Source organism: Petromyzon marinus, unplaced genomic scaffold, assembly GCF_048934315.1.
Source record: "Petromyzon marinus isolate PM22_M1 ecotype Great Lakes invasive population unplaced genomic scaffold, UKy_Petmar_22M1.pri1.0 PM_G_Scaffold_102, whole genome shotgun sequence".
NCBI lineage: Eukaryota > Metazoa > Chordata > Hyperoartia > Petromyzontiformes > Petromyzontidae > Petromyzon > Petromyzon marinus.
In genome coordinates, this window is record NW_027422654.1 from 420,001 (window position 1) to 443,463 (window position 23,463).

The 23,463-nt window shown below is 48.6% G+C and overlaps 1 protein-coding gene across 5 annotated transcripts in view; it reads right to left on the reverse strand.

The window, feature by feature from the left end:
- Positions 1–376: 376 nt before the first annotated feature.
- LOC142908818 (uncharacterized) overlaps positions 377–23,463 on the reverse strand; it is an 88,658-nt gene continuing 65,571 nt past the window's right edge. For 4 of the 5 annotated variants that reach the window (XM_076059449.1, XM_076059448.1, XM_076059444.1 and 1 more), the window contains one exon: positions 377–3,130. In XM_076059449.1, the coding sequence (XP_075915564.1) occupies positions 3,061–3,130 (70 nt within the window). In that variant the 3' untranslated portion in view covers positions 377–3,060. Of the gene's footprint in view, positions 3,131–9,031; positions 10,221–23,463 lie in introns of those variants that run through there. The other variant, XM_076059446.1, reaches the window with a different exon arrangement.

Sequence of the window (23,463 nt, forward strand, 5' to 3'; positions counted from 1 at the left end):
GTGTGTGTACGTGTGTGTGTGTACAGGTGTGTGTGTACGTGTGTGTGTGTACATGTGTGTGTGTGTGTGTACGTGTGTGTGTGTGTACATGTGTATGTCTGTGTGTGTACGTGTGTGTGTGTGTGTACATGTGTGTGTGTGTGTACGTGTGTGTGTACGTGTGTGTGTGTACGTGTGTGTGTACGTGTGTGTGTGTACGTGTCTGTGTGTGTACATGTGTGTGTGTGTGTGTGTACGTGTGTGTGTGTACGTGTGTGTGTGTGTGTGTACGTGTGTGTGTGTGTACGTGTGTGTGTACGTGTGTGTGTACATATATATAAATATATGTCGTCGTCGTCGCCATCACGTTCAACATTGACCAATCACAGCGTTGACATCACAGGATCATCGAAGGCGGCGTTATCGCGCACACCACCATCATCATCATCATCATCATCCACTGTCATCACACACGGTGTTGTCACGCATGATGTAACCGGTATTAGACAATGCTGAAAAACAAATTACCCTGCATACATGCAGTTGGTATTTCATGTTGTCTACTGGGCCAAGTCGCCCTTGAAAAAAGTTTCTTCACTCGGTGGACTTTAAACTTGATTTGATGCTTTCGTGACTGCAGGAATCATCTCGAGGCAGCCGGGACCACAGTCACCAAGAAAACAATTGGTAACACCACTACACCGTGAAGGACTGAAATCCTGCAGCGCCCACAAGGTCCCCCCTGCTCAAGAAAGCACGTATACATGCCCGTCTGAAGTTTGCCAGTGAACATCCGAATGATTCCGAGGACAACTGGGTGAAAGTGTTGTGGTCAGATGAGACCAAAATGGAGCTCTTCGGCATCAACTCAACTCGCCGTGTTTGGAGGAGGAGGAGGAATGACCCCAAGAAACACCATCCCCACCGTCAAACACGGAGGTGGAAACGTTATGCTTTGGGGGGTAATAAAATAAAACGTAACAATAAAATTCTCACGACGTTTCGGCCACAACACAAGTGGCCTTCATCAGGTGAAGGGACCGGGCTGTCCAGAGGACAGCGTTGGAGTGAAGACAGCTTGTTGTCGCGGCATCAAGCTTAAAGGACGCTTGCTGTCTTCACTCCAACGCTGTCCTCTGGACAGCCCGGTCCCTTCACCCGATGAAGGCCGTTTGTGTTGTGGCCGAAACGTCGTGAGAATTTTATTATTTTATTTTTACCTACGTGGTGACTTTACCGAATAGAACCAAAGAGCATGAACGGGAACTTGACAGAGTGACACTGACTTTGTTCCTCTTCTTTGGTTCTTTCGGTAAAGTCACCACGTAGAATGAGAATAAAATAATAAATTGATAAAATAAAATAACACAATAAAATTCTCATTCTACGTGGTGGTGACTTTACCGAAAGAACCAAAGAAGATGAATCATTGCAGTCACGAAAGCTTTAAATAGAAATTTAATTTTATTGTTTTATATTTTTATTATTTTATTGTTTCCCTTCTACGTGGTGGTGGTGGTGACTTTACCGAAAGAACCAAAGAAGATGAATCATTGCAGTCACGAAAGCTTTAAATTGACTTTGTTCCGTTGCCTCTTTCACGGTGGAACTCTGGACGATTGGGATCGGTAGCAGGAAAGCCAAGTCCCTTCGGGTGGAGGTGGTGGTGAAAATCTACACCAAGGGGGATCCTCACGTCCATGCGTCACATCCATTCACTCACGGTGACCTCAAGCCCGTGAGTGGACAGGTTGTTGAGAAAGCCCCAGCCACATTCGAGCGATGGGTTTTAATGCATTAGCTACGTTTTACCTGTCTGGCATATGAGCGGGTTGGAGGGGGGGGGTGGTGGCGGCGGCGGCCTCACGGTAACACCGGTAAAGATCGCCCGATGTGAAGTCGACTTTAACCCAAAGTTGTGTCGCTGTGAGCGGCTTGCCCGAGAGAGAAGAAACTCACAGATAACTTAGCAGGACAACAAAACAAAATCATCACCCCAGTAGCGATATCCTGATTTACGTCTTCCCCTCTCACGTTGTTTCGATATTCATGGCACCTTTCACGAACGCATCCCCGACATAAACTGGGGGTGTCGCTGTTTTCAAATATACAATTTTTTTTTAATCAGAATCAAAAGTAAATTTTCCCGATTAAAGGCCATTGAGGTAAGCTCGTTTTCAAAGGGGGCGACTCATCAGCTTCCAAATTGCTCACAAAAAAATGCGCGTTGGAAAGCGTTACCGAATCCACGTTGTGTGTGTGCAGGCCATTATGTTAAAAGTGTTCCGGCGTCATCCCTAATGGGAGTCATTTGCAGCTTCAATTTTCACACCGGCCAAAAACTTGGTCCGTAAACCGCTGGCACCAAAAACGGCACTACGTCGCGGAATCTGTAACGTCCGCCGTGAGACAACCTGCCAATTTGTTGTTGTGGTTATTACCGCACCCCCCGCAGAGTATAACCAGGGGTGGCCTGCCCGATGGTAACCACAAACTTCGGCGACAGGCGACCAAAAAAAATCGCGACCGCCGGTGGCCGTGCCGTGGCGCTACCGCATTGCACCGGTTCTGCACCACGCGGTGTCTGTGCAGGGGCCGATGTTGGCTGTGTGACTTTCCCCCTGTGTGTGTGTGTGCGTGCGTGCGTGCGTGCGTGCGAGCTCCCTGCAGCATCCCGCCAAAGGAGCCGAAGATGTTTGGCCGCCGTCGAGTGCCGGGGACTTTGGCCCCGCTCTGCAAGCCGCTCGCAAACGGCGACCCGGAGTTTGTGGACTTCATCGGCCGCTGACTCCGGCAAGGGCCCCGCTCTCTCCCCCCACCACCACCGCCGCGAGGATTCCCGCATCGGTCACTCTGCTCCGAATGATGAGCGGCCGCTCGCCTCCGGGCCACTAGCTCCATCACCTCTCAAGCACAATCAATCAGAAGCTCCATCATTGCACAGACTTGCATGAGCAAGTCTCCGTCACCACCGCCACCGTCACCGCCACCACCGCCCCGCTGCCGCCGTCACCACCACTGCTGCCACCACCACCACCACCGTCGTCGCCAACACCGCCACCACCGCCGCCGCCGTCGTCCCTACCGCCACCACCACCAGCACCGCCACGCCACCACTGCCACCATCAGCGGTGAGCCGGGTCCAGTCTCGCTGTGCGACAGGGAGGGCACCGCAACCTCTACAACCGCTGTGCAACGGTAAGCCGCTCTGCGTGTTGCATCCTGCGTGTGCGTATCTATGTTTATCATTTATTATCACCTTGCTTAATTACCCAGAAAAGCCCGACTGCGTCTTGAGATGCTGTGAATGTTGCGGAGCACGGTTTGAATGCGCACACGGACGATCCGGAGTCGCGATGTCGTAGAGCAACAGCGAGCGAGCAATAGGAGGGACGTTAAATGGTGTCGTGTCCATTCTTTCACAGATCGAGCACCGCACAGCCCTCGCTCACCCCGGCCTCTGCGGAGAAGATTGAGCTTGTGGAGGAGAAGATGTAGGGGAGCATGGGGGAGAAGATGGAGCTTGTGGAGGAGAAGATGGAGGAGGAAGGGGAGGTTGAGGAAGGAGAAGATGGAGGGGAGCATGGGGGAGAAGATGGAGCTTGTGGAGGAGAAGATGGAGGAGGGGAAGGGGAGGTTGAGGAAGGAGAAGATGGAGCTTGTGGAGGAGAAGATGGAGGGGAGCATGGGGGAGAAGATGGAGCTTGTGGAGGAGGAGAAGATGGAGGAGGGGAAGGGGAGGTTGAGGAAGGAGAAGATGGAGCTTGTGGAGGAGAAGATGGAGGGGAGCATGGGGGAGAAGATTGAGCTTGTGGAGGAGAGCATGGAGGAGGAAGGGGAGGTTGAGGAAGGAGAAGATGGAGCTTGTGGAGGAGAAGATGGAGGGGAGCATGGGGGAGAAGATTGAGCTTGTGGAGGAGAAGATGGAGGAGGGGAAGGGGAGGTTGAGGAAGGAGAAGATGGAGGGGAGCATGGGGGAGAAGATGGAGCTTGTGGAGGAGAAGATGGAGTGGAGCATGGGGGAGAAGATGGAGCTTGTGGAGGAGGAGAAGATGGAGGAGGAGGAAGGGGAGGTTGAGGGGAAGGAGGAGGAAGGGGAGGAAGAGGAGAAGATGGAGGAGGAGGAAGGGGAGGTTGAGGGGAAGGAGGAGGAAGGGGAGGAAGAGGAGAAGATGGAGGCGCTGATACGGGAGACGAGCGGGCGGGAGGAGCGATTTGGACCGCCTCGTGTGGGACGAGCAATCCGCTCTTTCCTCTGCCACTGGGCTGCTCTGCGGTGGAGTCTCCACCGCAGAGCAGCCACGAAGGCGCCAGGGGTGGGTGACGATGGATGTGTATTAGTATCATCATCATCACCGCTATCACCGCATACGCACACACGTTCCACACTCTTCCCACCCCAACATATGCACCACACACACACACACACAGCAGACGCTACAGACACTACGCACATGGGCTGCTAGGCCGTGCTGCGGCCGGACATGCGGGTTTCACAGCCCAGCCAACGCGGCCTCGCCTGGTTAATCCCAGGATGGATCGGAGGTTAGGCCACCCTACACATCACACACATCACACACACACACTGTAAATTATTGTTATTGTGATATATACATTGTCAAATAAACGAGTAAACATACACGAGACAATGCTGCTTTGTTTGCTAATGTATCCTGGGTTCAATGTGTCTCGTGGCTTTGTGTGAGGTGTCTTGGCTCGCGCCAGGAGCTGGGAGCGCATTCTCAGTGTCGGTGGGGCTCGGTTTACGCTCTTGGTCTGTTTGAGGAGCTGAATTTGGCCTGGTTAACATGACAAAACGCCTTTTGTGTCGTAGTTGTTTAAGTCACCTGGCTTATTACGTGTCATTTTGTTGATGTCTGCGTTCAGGAATCATTTTCACGAGTTCCTTCCGCAGGGTTTATGCCCCCTTCTTCTTAGATGTAAATCTCGTAATTAATTTTTTGTACGGTGGTCAGTGATGCGATTATATGAATGGCGCCAGAGAAAATGTAAATTATGATTTGAAGCTTTCGTGACTGCGAGGATTCATCTTTGGTTCTTTCTGTAAAGTCACCACCACCACGTAGAATGAGAATAAAATAATAAATTGATAAAATAAAATAACACAATAATATTCTCACGACGTTTCGGCCACAACACAAGCGGCCTTCATCAGGTGAAGGGGGCGAGACTGTCTGGTAGGACAGCGCTGGAGTGAAAGAGCCACGTTCAGATCATGGCCTTTAAGCTTAGAGTCGCGGCATCTCTTCAGAAAGGTGAGAGACTCGATTAGTTGAGCCTTCTTATCCCGAAGTCTGTTGAATGATCTTAAGGATGTGTGGAATCCCTCCCCGTAGAGGCAGTCACGAAAGCTTTAAATCGAAATTTAACCGCCTCTACGGGGAGGGATTCCACACATCCTTAAGATCATTCAACAGACTTCGGGATAAGAAGGCTCAACTAATCGAGTCTCTCACCTTTCTGAAGAGATGCCGCGACTCTAAGCTTAAAGGTCGTGATCTGAACGTGGCTCTTTCACTCCAGCGCTGTCCTACCAGACAGTCTCGTCCCTTCACCTGATGAAGGCCGCTTGTGTTGTGGCCGAAACGTTGTGAGATATTTTATCGTGTTATTTTATTTTATCAATTTATTATTTTATTCTCATTCTACGTGGTGGTGACTTTACCGAAAGAACCAGAGAAGATGTAAACTATCGTTTACGTAACGCGAGAACGGAAATGCAACACCTCGCGTTCAGGACTCTTGAGCTTACGTTCCCCGTCGCTTGCCAAAATCAACGTTTCTGATTTGAGAGTCACGTCATACAGATCTCACGGTTACTAAAAAAATAATTCCAGCAATCAATTTTAATTCCCCCGCGACGAAGGGAAGGCGGTAACGAGATTTTTTTTTAAAGCGTACATTACCGGAACGCCCAAGTCGACCCCAACACCCCTGGGGCTGTCCGTCCGTCCTATCCACAAACCTCTCTCTCGACGACGAATCCGCCTCAGACGCCGCGACCCTCTTGGGAACCCCCCCACCGCGAATCCGGGACAACGGCAGCCTTCCCATTTGCCAGGACCACAATAACGTCCCTCGCCATCGCTTCGGACCCATGCGCTTAACCTGGAACGGTGCGAGTTTCAACCCCCTTCGATGGAGATCGGAGAGCTGAACGGAGTTGAAAAGAGCTCGCGGAAAAAAATCCCTGTTCTTTGGTTCTTTCGGTAAAGTCACCACCACCACCACGTAGAATAAGAATAATAAAATAATAAATTGATAAAATAAAATAACACAATAATAGTGAGAATTTCGATTTAAAGCTTTCGTGACCGCAATGATTCATCTTCTTTGGTTCTTTCGGTAAAGTTACCATGTAGAATGAGAATAACATAATAAATTGATAAAATAACATAAAATAACACAATAAAATTATTTTATTCTCATTCTACGTGACTTTACCGAAAGAACCAAAGAAGAACAGTGAGAATATTATTATCGTGTTATTTTATTTTATCAATTTATTATTTTATTCTCATTCCACGTGGTGGTGACTTTACCGAAAGAACCAAAGCAGACATAGTATCGTGTCACTCACAACCCCACGGGTCAAATTGCGTGTTGTTGTTGTTGGTGTCACGGTCAAAATTGTGGTCAATTCCAGTAAACATTATCCAGAATCTTCTTTGGTTCTTTCGGTAAAGTCACGTAGACTTTACCGAAAGAACCAAAGAAGACGAATCCTCGCAGTCACGAAAGCTTCAAATCGAAATTTAACCGCCTCTACGGGGAGGGATTCCACACATCCTTAAGATCATTCAACAGACTTCGGGATAAGAAGGCTCAACTAATCGAGTCTCTCACCTTTCTGAAGAGATGCCGCGACTCTAAGCTTAAAGGTCGTGATCTGAACGTGGCTCTTTCACTCCAGCGCTGTCCTACCAGACAGTCTCGTCCCTTCACCTGATGAAGGCCGCTTGTGTTGTGGCCGAAACGTTGTGAGATATTTTATCGTGTTATTTTATTTTATCAATTTATTATTTTATTCTCATTCTACGTGGTGGTGACTTTACCGAAAGAACCAGAGAAGATGTAAACTATCGTTTACGTAACGCGAGAACGGAAATGCAACACCTCGCGTTCAGGACTCTTGAGCTTACGTTCCCCGTCGCTTGCCAAAATCAACGTTTCTGATTTGAGAGTCACGTCATACAGATCTCACGGTTACTAAAAAAATAATTCCAGCAATCAATTTTTATTCCCCCCCGACGAAGGGAAGGCGGTAACGAGATTTTTTTTTAAAGCGTACATTACCGGAACGCCCAAGTCGACCCCAACACCCCTGGGGCTGTCCGTCCGTCCTATCCACAAACCTCTCTCTCGACGACGAATCCGCCTCAGACGCCGCGACCCTCTTGGGAACCCCCCCACCGCGAATCCGGGACAACGGCAGCCTTCCCATTTGCCAGGACCACAATAACGTCCCTCGCCATCGCTTCGGACCCATGCGCTTAACCTGGAACGGTGCGAGTTTCAACCCCCTTCGATGGAGATCGGAGAGCTGAACGGAGTTGAAAAGAGCTCGCGGAAAAAAATCCCTGTTCTTTGGTTCTTTCGGTAAAGTCACCACCACCACCACCACGTAGAATAAGAATAATAAAATAATAAATTGATAAAATAAAATAACACAATAATAGTGAGAATTTCGATTTAAAGCTTTCGTGACCGCAATGATTCATCTTCTTTGGTTCTTTCGGTAAAGTTACCATGTAGAATGAGAATAACATAATAAATTGATAAAATAACATAAAATAACACAATAAAATTATTTTATTCTCATTCTACGTGACTTTACCGAAAGAACCAAAGAAGAACAGTGAGAATATTATTATCGTGTTATTTTATTTTATCAATTTATTATTTTATTCTCATTCCACGTGGTGGTGACTTTACCGAAAGAACCAAAGCAGACATAGTATCGTGTCACTCACAACCCCACGGGTCAAATTGCGTGTTGTTGTTGTTGGTGTCACGGTCAAAATTGTGGTCAATTCCAGTGTTGTTGTTGTTGGTGTCACGGTCAAAATTGTGGTCAATTCCAGTAAACATTATCCAGAATCTTCTTTGGTTCTTTCGGTAATGTCACGTAGATTTTACCGAAAGAACCAAAGAAGAGGAATCCTCGCAGTCACGAAAGCTTCAAATCGAAATCCTACATATCCTTCTGCTCTACCAAATCTCTCCGGATGTCACTGAGCTAACTCTGGCGTCCGTGTTACTCCACCTGCCTTGATTATTAACATCAAGTGCATTGTCTCGTGTTTTATATCTTCTAATTTCCTGACCTTTCTGATTAAATTGTTCTTGGTGAATTCGTTTTCTTTTGCGATTGCACCCAGCTGTCCTTTCTCTTTGTTTCTCTTGTAATAATCTATAAAATAAAATAACACAATAATAATATTCCGTGAGAATATTATCGTGTTATTTTATCAATTTATTATTTGATTCTCATTCTACGTGGTGGTGGTGGTGACTTTAACCGAAAGAACCAAAGAAGACGAATCCTCGCAGTCACGAAAGCTTCAAATCAAAATCCCCCCCCCCCTCCCCGGTTTTGATCTTCTACAAAGCCCGTGGCTCCACCCTAAACGGCGTCCGTACAAACCCAGGCCGACGCGCCAGTGGGAAACTCTCCGGCGCGCGACTCGCGGCCATCCAGAACTGAACCGTGCACCCGCAAAGCACGAGGGAGACATCGCAGCTGCCCCGCGACGGCAACGTTATCGCTCGGATGTGAAATTGTCGCCCGGCATCTACGGCGGGCCCGATGACGAAAGAAGGGAGGGAGGGAGGGAGAGGGAGAGAGAGAGGGAGAGAGGGAGAGGGAGGGAGAGGGAGAGAGAGAGAGAGAGGGAGAGAGAGAGAGGGAGGTTTACGATATGTAATCATCTTCTTTGGTTCTTTCGGTAAAGTCACCACCACGTAGAATGAGAATAAAATAATAAATTGATAAAATAAAATAACACAACAATAATATTCTAACACGACGTTTCGGCCACAACACAAGCGGCCTTCATCAGGTGAAGGGGCGAGACTGTCTGGTAGGACAGCGCTCATTCTACGTGGTGGTGACTTTACCGAAAGAACCAAAGAAGATGAATCATTGCAGTCACGAAAGCTTTAAATCGAGATATGTAAATTAAACACACAATCGCGACCTTTCTAGATTTGAAGCTTTCGTGACTGCTGGGATCCATACTCTTTGGTTCTATTGGGTAAAGTCACCACGTAGTAGGTGAAAATATTACGTTAATATTCTTAGTTTTTTCGGTAAAGTCAATAATGACTTTACCGAAAAAACTAAGAATATGAATTACTGCAGTCACGAAAGCTTTAAATCAAAATTTATATTACGTTAATGTTATTTTATTTTCACCTACGTGACTTTACCCAACAATCACGACCTCGTAATACAAACAAAAACAGATCCCCCACTTAGCCCGTAACAGACTTGTCGGGGCAAGTGCCGCTGACGAGCGTGAACGATGGCCCCCCGCCACGGAACACGAGCGGATGGGGTTGGACAACGCTTTGCACGGCCGCCTTTGTCTCCCCGGTGCCGACGTTGGCGCCCAATTACGGCCGAGTCGATCCAAGCAGAGGCCCAGGGACCGGGTCGGTTCAGGACAATCGTCGCTGGGTGTCGGCCGTGAGCATAGAACCGGCGTCGCTCGGTTTAGTGGAGCGGCGAGTTCACCGCCGCACCTCGGCTCCCCCTCGTCTTGTGAATAGCGCGCGCGCACTGACACACCTCAGCTGGACATTGAGACGCAGCCAATCCAAGTCGTCCAAATCTGCTCACCCGACAGCAGCAGCAGCAGCCGCCGCTGCCGTTCACCACCACGTGGCAAGTATCGTCACCGCAGCGCTTGTGCAAGGCGCGGTGCACTTCTGAAGCCACGGGCAGGGCCGAAGGCCCGCTGACAGGTCACAGGACAGACCCAGGTGTTGTGGGTTAGCTGGCTGAGACGACCGGCAGATGCACCGCCGCCTGTGCCCCTTACACTGTGCCAGCTCGCTGAGTTTTAGCCGCCTTCGAGAGCCTCTCATTGTTGTGAGTGTCGCTTCTCGGCCCTCCACCGTTGTTTGAGGGCGAACGCCTCCAACCGCCCGGTTAGGATCCTTCACGAGCCTCCTCCGCACACACGAGGCTGATCACACACACTCACACTCACCTACTGGAGCACAAGCAAACACCCGTTCATGGAGTTGGTCAAACATCCTTCTCTAGGACCACAGAGCTCGGTAAATTTGTTGGTGCCCGTTCTGCCCGCCCTTCTAGCGTGCCTGTGGTTTCCTACACCTCCGAATGATTAAATTTTTCACGAGATGAAAACCAAACGCATGACACACAATTCAATATTCAATTAGAAGGTGCACCCCCCCATAACTTGTGTTTAAAAGCACAGGGGAAGAAAAGGGAGTCTAATAATCCAGAGAATAGGGTGGGCACTTTAACGGAGTGGAAATCTTGAAATTCGCCCCCAAATGAAACCGTGATTAATTCAACAAGGAAATAAAATAACACGGCAAGGTAAAGTGTCCCGGTTCATCTGACAATCTGCCGACATCCTCAAAGCCAGTTCCATTACTTGCTGCTGCAGGTCTACGGGTCTCTATGCGAGTGATTAAAGGTCACTTTTGCGTGACTAAAATTACAATAATTAATCTGAAAACGAAGATCGTTTAAATCATGTGATGACAGATTCATATTCCACGATGGCTGAGATTTTTTTTAGTTGCAGCCATGAGGCTCAGAAGGTTCATAATGGCCATGTCAGAGATCCTGAGCCAGCAGTGCTGAGATCCTGGGTTCAAGCTCTGGGTCTGGGTGTTTCTCTCTCAAGAGGTTCATAATGGCTGGGTCAGACACAGTGAGCCAACAGTGCTGAGATCCTGGGTTCAAGCTCTGGCTCTGGGTGTTTCTCTCTCAAGAGGTTCATAATGGCTGGGTCAGACACAGTGAGCCAACAATGCTGAGATCCTGGGTTCAAGCTCTGGGTCTGGGTGTTTCTCTCTCAGAAGGTTCATGATGGCTGGGTCAGACACAGTGAGCCAACAATACTGAGATCCTGGGTTCAAGCTCTGGCTCTGGGTGTTTCTCTCTCAGCAGGTTCATAATGGCTGGGTCAGACACAGTGAGCCAACAGTGCTGAGATCCTGGGTTCAAGCTCTGGGTCTGGGTGTTTCTCTCTCAGAAGGTTCATGATGGCTGGGTCAGACACACTGAGCCAACAGTGCTGAGATCCTGGGTTCAAGCTCTGGCTCTGGGTGTTTCTCTCTCAGCAGGTTCATAATGGCTGGGTCAGACACAGTGAGCCCACAATGCTGAGATCCTGGGTTCAAGCTCTGGGTCTGGGTGTTTCTCTCTCAGAAGGTTCATGATGGCTGGGTCAGACACAGTGAGCCAACAATACTGAGATCCTGGGTTCAAGCTCTGGGTCTGGGCATCTCTCTCAGGAGGTTCATGATGGCTGGGTCAGACACACGGAGCCAACAATGCTGAGCTCCTGGGTTCAAGCTCTGGGTCTGGGTGTTTCTCTCTCAGCAGGTTCATAATGGCTGGGTCAGACACAGTGAGCCAACAGTGCTGAGATCCTGGGTTCAAGCTCTGGCTCTGGGTGTTTCTCTCTCAGCAGGTTCATAATGGCTGGGTCAGACACAGTGAGCCCACAATGCTGAGATCCTGGGTTCAAGCTCTGGGTCTGGGTGTTTCTCTCTCAGGTTCATAATGGCTGGGTCAGACACACTGAGCCAACAGTGCTGAGATCCTGCGTTACAACGCCTGGCTCTGGGTGTTTTTCTCTCAGAAGGTTCATAATGGCTGGGTCAGACACACTGAGCCAACAATACTGAGATCCTGGGTTCAAGCTCTGGGTCTGGGCGTTTCTCTCTCAGAAGGTTCATAATGGCTGGGTCAGACACACTGAGCCAACAGTGCTGAGATCCTGCGTTACAACGCCTGGCTCTGGGTGTTTCTCTCTCAGAAGGTTCATAATGGCTGGGTCAGACACACTGAGCCAGCATTGCTGAGATCCTGGGTTCAAGCTCTGGGTCTGGGAGTCTCTCTCAAGAGGTTCATAATGGCTGGGTCCGACACAGTGAGCCAACAGTACTGAGATCCTGGGTTCAAGCTCTGGGTCTGGGCGTTTCTCTCTCAGAAGGTTCATAATGGCTGGGTCAGACACAGTGAGCCAACAATGCTGAGATCCTGGGTTACAACGCCTGGCTCTGGGTGTTTCTCTCTCAGAAGGTTCATAATGGCTGGGTCAGACACACTGAGCCAGCATTGCTGAGATCCTGGGTTCAAGCTCTGGGTCTGGGAGTCTCTCTCAAGAGGTTCATAATGGCTGGGTCAGACACACTGAGCCAGCATTGCTGAGATCCTGGGTTCAAGCTCTGGGTCTGGGTGTTTCTCTCTCAGAAGGTTCATGATGGCTGGGTCAGACACACTGAGCCAACAGTACTGAGATCCTGGGTTCAAGCTCTGGGTCTGGGCATCTCTCTCAGAAGGTTAATAATGGCTGGGTCAGACACACTGAGCCAACAATGCTGAGATCCTGGGTTCAAGCTCTGGGTCTGGGTGTTTCTCTCAGGAGGTTCATAATGGTTGGGTCAGACACAGTGAGCCAACAATGCTGAGATCCTGCGTTACAACGCCTGGCTCTGGGTGTTTCTCTCTCAGAAGGTTCATAATGGCTGGGTCAGACACACTGAGCCAACAATGCTGAGATCCTGGGTTCAAGCTCTGGGTCTGGGTGTTTCTCTCAGGAGGTTCATAATGGTTGGGTCAGACACAGTGAGCCAACAATGCTGAGATCCTGCGTTACAACGCCTGGCTCTGGGTGTTTCTCTCTCAGCAGGTTCATAATGGCTGGGTCAAAGACACGGAGCCACACACCGCTGAGCTCCTGGGTTTTCGATCCGTGGGATTGGGGTGTCTCTCTCGGGGGCTTATAAAGGCAGGGTCAGAGGCTACAACGTGAGGAACTTAGCTGTATGTACAGCTCAGTAGGCCGTACTCGGGTTATAAACTTCTGACCTCTGACTTATCGTACAGCAAGAGGGACGCCACAGCAGCAGACGGAGTCCGTGTGTTCGTACAGTGCCGGGTTATACGAGGAGCTGAATGTTTTCAAGCTGTCAATTCCGGTTCAATGATTCTGCACTTCTAGATTTGAAGCTTTCGTGACTGCTAGGATCCATACTCTTTGGTTCTATTGGGTAAAGTCACCACGTAGGTGAAAATAAAATAACAAAAAATCATCACGACGTTTCGGCCACAACACAAGCGGCCTTCATCAGGTGAAGGGACGAGACTGTCTGGAGGACAGCGCTGGAGTGGATTCTGCACTTGCTCTATTACTATAGTACTATACCGCCTTCAACTATTATGAACGATCGGGTGTTTAAGGTTAGCGGCTTTATCATATTATCTGGCTGTATAGCAAATGAAAAATTAAAATTACTTTAATATGCAGGTAAAAAAAGACGTGCGTTCTTATCATTTTTGAGTTTTTTTGCAATTAATCTTGACCACACAACAGTAGAAAGGGAGAGCTGAGCCCTGGACAGAGCGGACCAACGCGGACGCCCACAATGAACGCCTCGAGCGAGACTCACACAACAACAACAACAACCACCACCACTCGCCACTAAGTGGCGGTGACGTCACCACGGCGCCTGTGCCAGGCTAGGTGCACGTTGAGACCACGTGAAGTGTCGAACGCCCGGTGGCAGGAGGTCACGGGGCAGACCCAGGTGCCACGAGTCGACTGACTGAGATGACTGGCTGATGTACCACCTGTGCCCCCTACTGTGCCAACCTGCTGTGCTTTAGCCACCCGGCGCTCCGCTCGTTGTTGTGAGCGTCGCTCCTCCACCCTCCGTTGTTGTTGGAGGGCGACTGCCTCCAACTGCCCAGTAGCATCCTTCACGAGCCTCCTCCACAGAGGCCGATCTTGACACCGCTGGTACCAGTCATCGGCAAGTCCACTCAGCTCCACGTCCTCCTGTACCACGTCACTCCATCTCTTCTCTAGCCCCGTGCCTCCTGTACCACATCACTCCATCTCTTCTCTAGCCCCGTGCCTCCTGTATCACGTCACTCCATCTCTTCTCTAGCCCCGTGCCTCCTGTACCACATCACTCCATCTCTTCACTAGCCCCGTGCCTCCTGTACCACATCACTCCATCTCTTCTCTAGACCCGTGCCTCCTGTACCACGTCACTCCATCTCTTCTCTAGCCCCGTGCCTCCTGTACCACATCACTCCATCTCTTCTCTAGCCCCGTGCCTCCTGTACCACATCACTCCATCTCTTCTCTAGCCCCGTGCCTCCTGTACCACGTCACTCCATCTCTTCTCTAGCCCCGTGCCTCCTGTACCACATCACTCCATCTCTTCTCTAGCCCCGTGCCTCCTGTACCACATCACTCCATCTCTTCTCTAGCCCCATGCCTCCTGTACCACATCACTCCATCTCTTCTCTAGCCCGTGCCTCCTGTACCACATCACTCCATCTCTTCTCTAGCCCCGTGCCTCCTGTACCACATCACTCCATCTCTTCTCTAGCCCTGTGCCTCCTGTACCACATCACTCCATCTCTTCTCTAGCCCCGTGCCTCCTGTACCACATCACTCCATCTCTTTTCTAGCCCCGTGCCTCCTGTACCACATCACTCCATCTCTTCTCTAGCCCGTGTCTCCTGTACCACATCACTCCATCTCTTCTCTAGCCCCGTGCCTCCTGTACCACATCACTCCATCTCTTCTCTAGCCCCGTGCCTCCTGTACCACATCACTCCACCTCTTCTCTAGCCCCGTGCCTCCTGTACCACATCACTCCATCTCTTCTCTAGCCCGTGCCTCCTGTACCACATCACTCCATCTCTTCACTAGCCCGTGCCTCCTGTACCACATCACTCCATCTCTTCTCTAGCCCCGTGCCACCTGTACCACATCACTCCATCTCTCCTCTAGCCCCGTGCCTCCTGTACCACATCACTCCATCTCTTCTCTAGCCCGTGCCTCCTGTACCACATCACTCCATCTCTTCTCTAGCCCCGTGCCTCCTGTACCACATCACTCCATCTCTTCTCTAGCCCCGTGCCTCCTGTACCACATCACTCCATCTCTTCTCTAGCCCCGTGCCTCCTGTACCACATCACTCCATCTCTTCTCTAGCTCCACGGCCTCCTGTACCACATCACTCCATCTCTTCTCTAGCCCGTGCCTCCTGTACCACATCACTCCATCTCTTCTCTAGCCCCGTGCCTCCTGTACCACATCACTCCATCTCTTCTCTAGCCCTGTGCCTCCTGTACCACATCACTCCATATCTTCTCTAGCCCGTGTCTCCTGTACCACATCACTCCATCTCTTCTCTAGCCCCGTGCCTCCTGTACCACATCACTCCATCTCTGCTCTAGCCCCATGCCTCCTGTACCACATCACTCCATCTCTTCTCTAGCCCCGTGCCTCCTGTACCACATCACTCCATCTCTTCTCTAGCCCGTGCCTCCTGTACCACATCACTCCATCTCTTCTCTAGCCCGTGCCTCCTGTACCACGTCACTCCATCTCTTCTCTAGCCCCGTGCCTCCTGTACCACATCACTCCATCTCTTCTCTAGCCCCGTGCCTCCTGTACCACATCACTCCATCTCTTCTCTAGCCCCGTGCCTCCTGTACCACATCACTCCATCTCTTCTCTAGCTCCACGGCCTCCTGTACCACATCACTCCATCTCTTCTCTAGCCCGTGCCTCCTGTACCACATCACTCCATCTCTTCTCTAGCCCCGTGCCTCCTGTACCACATCACTCCATCTCTTCTCTAGCCCTGTGCCTCCTGTACCACATCACTCCATATCTTCTCTAGCCCCGTGCCTCCTGTACCACATCACTCCATCTCTTTTCTAGCCCCGTGCCTCCTGTACCACATCACTCCATCTCTTCTCTAGCCCGTGCCTCCTGTACCACATCACTCCATCTCTTCTCTAGCCCCGTGCCTCCTGTACCACATCACTCCATCTCTTCTCTAGCCCCGTACCTCCTGTACCACATCACTCCATCTCTTCTCTAGCCCGTGCCTCCTGTACCACATCACTCCATCTCTTCTCTAGCCCGTGCCTCCTGTACCACATCACTCCATCTCTTCTCTAGCCCCATGCCTCCTGTACCACATCACTCCATCTCTTCTCTAGCCCCGTGCCTCCTGTACCACGTCACTCCATCTCTTCTCTAGCCCCGTGCCACCTGTACCACATCACTCCATCTCTTCTCTAGCCCCGTGCCTCCTGTACCACATCACTCCATCTCTTCTCTAGCTCCACGTCCTCCTGTACCACGTCACTCCATCTCTTCTCTAGCCCCGTGCCTCCTGTACCACATCACTCCATCTCTTCTCTAGCCCCGTGCCTCCTGTACCACATCACTCCATCTCTTCTCTAGCCCCGTGCCTCCTGTACCACATCACTCCATCTCTTCTCTAGCTCCACGTCCTCCTGTACCACGTCACTCCATCTCTTCTCTAGCACCACGTCCTCCTGTACCACATCACTCCATCTCTTCACTAGCCCCGTGCCTCCTGTACCACGTGACTCCATCTCTTCTCTAGCCCCGTGCCGTGCCCGCTTAGCCCCCTCGATCCGGCCGAGCAAAAGCTGTCTAGGGCACGCTGGTGGCTCGGCACGCGGGCTAAGTGACCCCCGCACGATCGCCCCTCTCCTGCCTCGGGTCATTCCTCCTCCCTGCGTCCAAGACACTGCCGGTGCGGCCACCAGCGGCGTCAGAAGATCTCCGGGGGAGGCCGAGGCGTCCCGCCTCCCTCGCCGGTCTCAAGTTAAAGACGCGAGCCTCAGCAGCCGCGCGTCGCCGTGGCCACTGCCACCCGACCCAGGCGCAGCGAGCACAGCGCACTCGCCGATGCCTGGCGCTCCTCCTTCAGCGGAGGAAGAGCAAAAGTTCAGCGGCTCCCCGTCTCTCTCTCTCCGTCTCCCTCTCTCCGTCTCCCTCTCTCCGTCTCCCTCTCTCCGTCTCTCTCTCCGTCTCTCTCTCTCTGTCTCCGCTTGAGGCCTCCCGTCGCGAGAAGCAGGCGTTGACATCGACATTAAATCCCTGAACACGTTGCCTTACACAGGAGCGGAGCAGACCGTGCGAGTCTCTGGTGTCTGATCGCGTTTCCATGCAAGTGTACGTCGATGAGTCTCTATGTCTGAGTCTGGGGCCTACACGTGTCTCTGTGAGTCATCTGTACGAGTCTAGGGGTCTCTATGTGAGTCTGTGAGTCATCTGTACGAGTCTAGGGGTCTCTATGTGAGTCTGTGGCTCATCTGTACAAGTCTAGGGGTCTCTATGTGTGTCTGTGGGTCATCTGTACGAGTCTAGGGGTCTCTATGTGAGTCTGTGGGTCATCTGTACGAGTCTAGGGGTCTCTATGTGAGTCTGTGAGTCATCTGTACGAGTCTAGGGGTCTCTATGTGAGACTGTGGGCCTACACGTGAGTCTGTGAGTCATCTGTACGAGTCTAGGGGTCTATGTGTGTGTCTGTGGGTCATCTGTACGAGTCTAGGGGTCTCTATGCGAGTCTGTGAGTCATCTGTACGAGTCTAGGGGTCTCTATGTGAGTCTGTGGGTCATCTGTACGAGTCTAGGGGTCTCTATGTGAGTCTGTGAGTCATCTGTACGAGTCTAGGGGTCTCTGTGTGAGTCTGTGAGTCATCTGTACGAGTCTAGGGGTCTCTATGTGAGTCTGTGGGTCATCTGTACGAGTCTAGGGGTCTCTATGTGAGTGTGGGTCATCTGCACGAGTCTAGGGTCTCTATGTGAGTCTGTGAGTCATCTGTACGAGTCTAGGGGTCTCTATGTGAGTCTGTGAGTCATCTGTACGAGTCTAGGGGTCTATATGTGTGTCTGTGGGTCATCTGTACGAGTCTAGGGGTCTCTGTGTGAGTCTGTGAGTCATCTGCACGAGTCTAGGGGTCTCTATGTGAGTCTGTGAGTCATCTGCACGAGTCTAGGGGTCTCTATGTGTGTCTGTGAGTCATCTGTACGAGTCTAGGGGTCTCTATGTGAGTCTGTGGGTCATCTGTACGAGTCTAGGGGTCTCTGTGTGAGTCTGTGAGTCATCTGTACGAGTCTAGGGGTCTCTGTGTGAGTCTGTGAGTCATCTGTACGAGTCTAGGGGTCTCTGTGTGAGTCTGTGGGTCATCTGCACGAGTCTAGGGGTCTCTATGTGAGTCTGTGGGTCATCTGCACGAGTCTAGAGGTCTCTGTGTGTGTCTGTGAGTCATCTGTACGAGTCTAGGGGTCTCTATGTGAGTCTGTGGGTCATCTGTACGAGTCTAGGGGTATCTGTGTGAGTCTGTGAGTCATCTGTACGAGTCTAGGGGTATCTGTGTGAGTCTGTGAGTCATCTGTACGAGTCTAGGGGTCTCTGTGTGAGTCTGTGAGTCATCTGTACGAGCATAGGGGTCTCTGTGTGAGTCTGTGGGTCATCTGCACGAGTCTAGGGGTCTCTATGTGTGTCTGTGGGTCACCTGCACGAGTCTAGGGGTCTCTATGTGAGTCTGTGGGTCATCTGTACGAGTCTAGGGGTCTCTATGTGTGTCTGTGAGTCATCTGTACGAGTCTAGGGGTCTCTGTGTGTGTCTGTGAGTCATCTGCACGAGTCTAGGGGTCTCTATGTGAGTCTGTGGGTCATCTGTACGAGTCTAGGGGGTCTCTATGTGAGTCTGTGAGTCATCTGTACGAGTCTAGGGGTCTCTATGTGTGTCTGTGAGTCATCTGTACGAGTCTAGGGGTCTCTGTGTGAGTCTGTGAGTCATCTGCACGAGTCTAGGGGTCTCTATGTGAGTCTGTGGGTCATCTGTACGAGTCTAGGGGTCTCTATGTGAGTCTGTGGGTCATCTGTACGAGTCTAGGGGTCTCTATGTGAGTCTGTGAGTCATCTGTACGAGTCTAGGGGTCTCTGTGTGAGTCTGTGACTCACACAGAGACCCACAGACTCACCACACAGAGACTCACAGACTCATCACACAGAGACCCACAGACTCATCACACAGAGACCCATAGACTCATCAAACAGAGACCCATAGACTACTCACACAGAGACCCACAGACTACTCACACAGAGACCCACAGACTCACCACACAGAGACTCACAGACTCATCACACAGAGACCCACAGACTCATCACACAGAGACCCATAGACTCATCAAACAGAGACCCACAGACTCATCACACAGAGACCCACAGACTCATCACACAGAGACCCACAGACTCACCACACAGAGACCCACAGACTCACCACAAAGAGACTCACAGACTCATCACACAGATACCCATAGACTCATCACACAGAGACCCACAGACTCACCACACAGAGACCCACAGACTCACCACACAGAGACTCACAGACTCATCACACAGAGACCCACAGACTCATCACACAGAGACCCATAGACTCATCAAACAGAGACCCACAGACTCATCACACAGAGACCCACAGACTCATCACACAGAGACCCACAGACTCACCACACAGAGACCCACAGACTCACCACAAAGAGACTCACAGACTCATCACACAGAGACCCATAGACTCATCACACAGAGACCCACAGACTCATCACACAGAGAACCATAGACTCATCAAACGGAGACCCACAGACTATGTAAGTGTCTTTATATAAGTGTTTGTATGTAAGTGTCTGTATGTAAATATCTCAGTGTCTGTATGTAAGTGTCTGTATGTAAGTGTCTGTATGTAAGTGTCTCAGTGTCTGTATGTAAGTGTGTGTATGTAAGTGTCTGTATGTGTCTGTATGTAAGTCTCTGTATGTAGGTGGCTGTATGTAAGTGTCTGTAAGTGTCTGTATGTAAGTGTCTGTGTGTAAGTTTCTGTGTGTAAGTGTCTGTTTGTAAGTGTCTGTATGTAAGTGTCTGTATGTAAGTGTCTGTATGTAAGTGTCTGTATGTAAGTGTCTGTATGTAAGTGTCTTCGTGTCTGTATGTAAGTGTCTGTATGTAAGTGTCTGTATGTAAGTGTCTCAGCGTCTGTATGTGTCTGTATGTAAGTGTCTGTATGTAAGTGTCTCAGTGTCTGTATGTGAGCGTCTGTATGTAAGTGTCTATGTAAGTGTCTCAGTGTCTTTATGTAAGTGTCTCAGTGTCTGTATGTAAGTGTCTCAGTGTCTGTATGTAAGTGTCTCAGTGTCTGTATGTAAGTGTCTGTATGTAAGTGTCTGTATGTAAGTGTCTGTATGTAAGTGTCTGTATGTAAGTGTCTCAGTGTCTGTATGGAAGTGTCTGTATGTAAGTGTCTCAGTGTCTGTATGTAAGTGTCTGTATGTAAGTGTCTGTGTGTAAGTGTATGTATGTAAGTGTCTCAGTGTCTGTATGTAAGTGTATGTAAGCGTCTGTATGTAAGTGTCTATGTAAGTGTCTGAGTGTCTGTATGTAAGTGTCTGTATGTAAGTGTCTGTATGTAAGTGTCTTAGTGTCTGTATGTAAGTGTCTGTATGTAATTGTCTGTATGTAAGTGTCTTTATGTAAGAGTCTGTATGTAAGTGTCTGTATGTAAGTGTCTAAGTGTCTGTATGTAAGTGTCTTTATGTAAGAGTCTGTATGTAAGTGTCTGTATGTAAGTGTCTAAATGTTTGTATGTAAGGGTCTGTATGTAAGTGTCTGTATGTAAGTGTCTGTATGTAAGTGTCTGTATGTAAGTGTTTGTATGTAAGTGTCTGTATGTAAGTGTCTCAGTGTCTGTTTGTGTCAGTATGTAAGTGTCTGTATGTAAGTGTCTATGTAAGTGTCTGTATGTAAGTGCCTGTATGTAAGTGTCTGTATGTATGTGTGTGTATATAAGTGTCTGTATGTAAGTGTCTGTATGTAAGTGTCTCAGTATCTGTATGTAAATGTCTTTATGTAAGTGTCTGTATGTAAGTGTCTGTATGTAAGTGTCTGTATGTAAGTCTCAGTGTCTGTATGTCAGTGTGTGTTTGTAAGTGTCTGTATGTAAGTGTCTCTATGTAAGTGTCTGTATATAAGTGTCTGTATGTAAGTGTCGGTATGTTAAGTGTTTGTATGTAAGTGTCTGTATGTAAATATCTCAGTGTCTGTATGTAAGTGTCTGTATGTAAGTGTCTCAGTGTCTGTATGTAAGTGTCTGTATCTAAGTGTCTGTATGTGTCTGTATGTAAGTGTCTGTATGTAAGTGTCTGTATGTAAGTCTCTGTATGTAGGTGGCTGTATTTAAGTGTCTGTAAGTGTCTGTATGTAAGTATCTGTATGTAAGTGTCTGTATGTAAGTGTCAGTATGTAAGTGTCTGTATGTAAGTGTCTTCGTGTCTGTATGTAAGTGTCTGTATGTAAGTGTCTGTATGTAAGTGTCTGTATGTAAGTGTCTGTATTTAAGTGTCTCAGTGTCTGTAAGTAAGTGTCTAAGTAAGTGTCTGTATGTAAGTGTCTCTATGTAAGTGTCTGTATATAAGTGTCTGTATGTAAGTGTCGGTATGTTAAGTGTTTGTATGTAAGTGTCTGTATGTAAGTGTCTCAGTGTCTGTATGTAAGTGTCTGTATCTAAGTGTCTGTATGTAAGTGTCTCAGTGTCTGTATGTAAGTGTCTGTATCTAAGTGTATGTATGTGTCTGTATGTAAGTGTCTGTATGTAAGTGTCTGTATGTAAGTCTCTGTATGTAGGTGGCTGTATTTAAGTGTCTGTAAGTGTCTGTATGTAAGTATCTGTATGTAAGTGTCCGTGTGTAAGTTTCTGTATGTAAGTATCTGTTTGCAATTGTCTGTATGTAAGTGTCTGTATGTAAGTGTCAGTATGTAAGTGTCTGTATGTAAGTGTCTTCGTGTCTGTATGTAAGTGTCTGTATGTAAGTGTCTGTATGTAAGTGTCTCAGCGTCTGTATGTGTCTGTATGTAAGTGTCTGTATGTAAGTGTCTCAGTGTCTGTATGTAAGTGTCTGTATGTAAGCGTCTGTATGTAAGTGTCTATGTAAGTGTCTCAGTGTCTTTATGTAAGTGTCTGTATGTAAGTGTCTCAGTGTCTGTATGTAAGTGTCTGTATGTAAGTGTCTGTATGTAAGTGTCTGTATGTAAGTGTCTCAGTGTCTGTATGTAAGTGTCTGTATGTAAGCGTCTGTATGTAAGTGTCTGTATGTAAGTGTCTCAGTGTCTGTATGTAAGTGTCTCAGTGTCTGTATGTAAGTGTCTGTATGTAAGTGTCTGTATGTAAGTAAATGTATGTAAGTGTCTCAGTGTCTGTATGTAAGTGTATGTATGTAAGTGTCTGTATGTAAGTGTCTTAGTGTCTGTATGTAAGTGTTTGTATGTAATTGTCTGTATGTAAGGGTCTTTATGTAAGAGTCTGTATGTAAGTGTCTGTATGTAAGTGTCTAAGTGTCTGTATGTAAGTGTCTTTATGTAAGAGTCTGTATGTAAGTGTCTGTATGTAAGTGTCTAAGTGTCTGTATGTAAGTGTCTTTATGTAAGAGTCTGTATGTAAGTGTCTGTATGTAAGTGTCTAAGTGTTTGTATGTAAGGGTCTGTATGTAAGTGTCTGTATGTAAGTGTCTGTATGTAAGTGTCTGTATGTAAGTGTTTGTATGTAAGTGTCTGTATGTAAGTGTCTCAGTGTCTGTTTGTGTCAGTATGTAAGTGTCTGTATGTAAGTGTCTGTATGTAAGTGTCTGTATTTAAGTGTCTCAGTGTCTGTAAGTAAGTGTCTAAGTAAGTGTCTGTATGTAAGTGTCTCTATGTAAGTGTCTGTATATAAGTGTCTGTATGTAAGTGTCTGTATGTTAAGTGTTTGTATGTAAGTGTCTGTATGTAAATATCTCAGTGTCTGTATGTAAGTGTCTGTATGTAAGTGTCTGTATGTAAGTGTCTCAGTGTCTGTATGTAAGTGTGTGTATGTAAGTGTCTGTATGTGTCTGTATGTAAGTGTCTGTATGTAAGTCTCTGTATGTAGGTGGCTGTATGTAAGTGTCTGTAAGTGTCTGTATGTAAGTATCTGTATGTAAGTGTCTGTGTGTAAGTTTCTGTATGTAAGTGTCTGTTTGTAAGTGTCTGTATGTAAGAGTCTGTATGTAAGTGTCTGTATGTAAGTGTCTGTATGTAAGTGTCTTCGTGTCTGTATGTAAGTGTCTGTATGTAAGTGTCTGTATGTAAGTGTCTCAGCGTCTGTATGTGTCTGTATGTAAGTGTCTGTATGTAAGTGTCTCAGTGTCTGTATGTAAGTGTCTGTATGTAAGTGTCTCAGTGTCTGTATGTAAGTGTCTGTATGTAAGTATATGTATGTAAGTGTCTGTATGTAAGTGTCTTAGTGTCTGTATGTAAGTGTATGTATGTAAGTGTCTGTATGTAAGTGTCTTAGTGTCTGTATATAAGTGTTTGTATGTAATTGTCTGC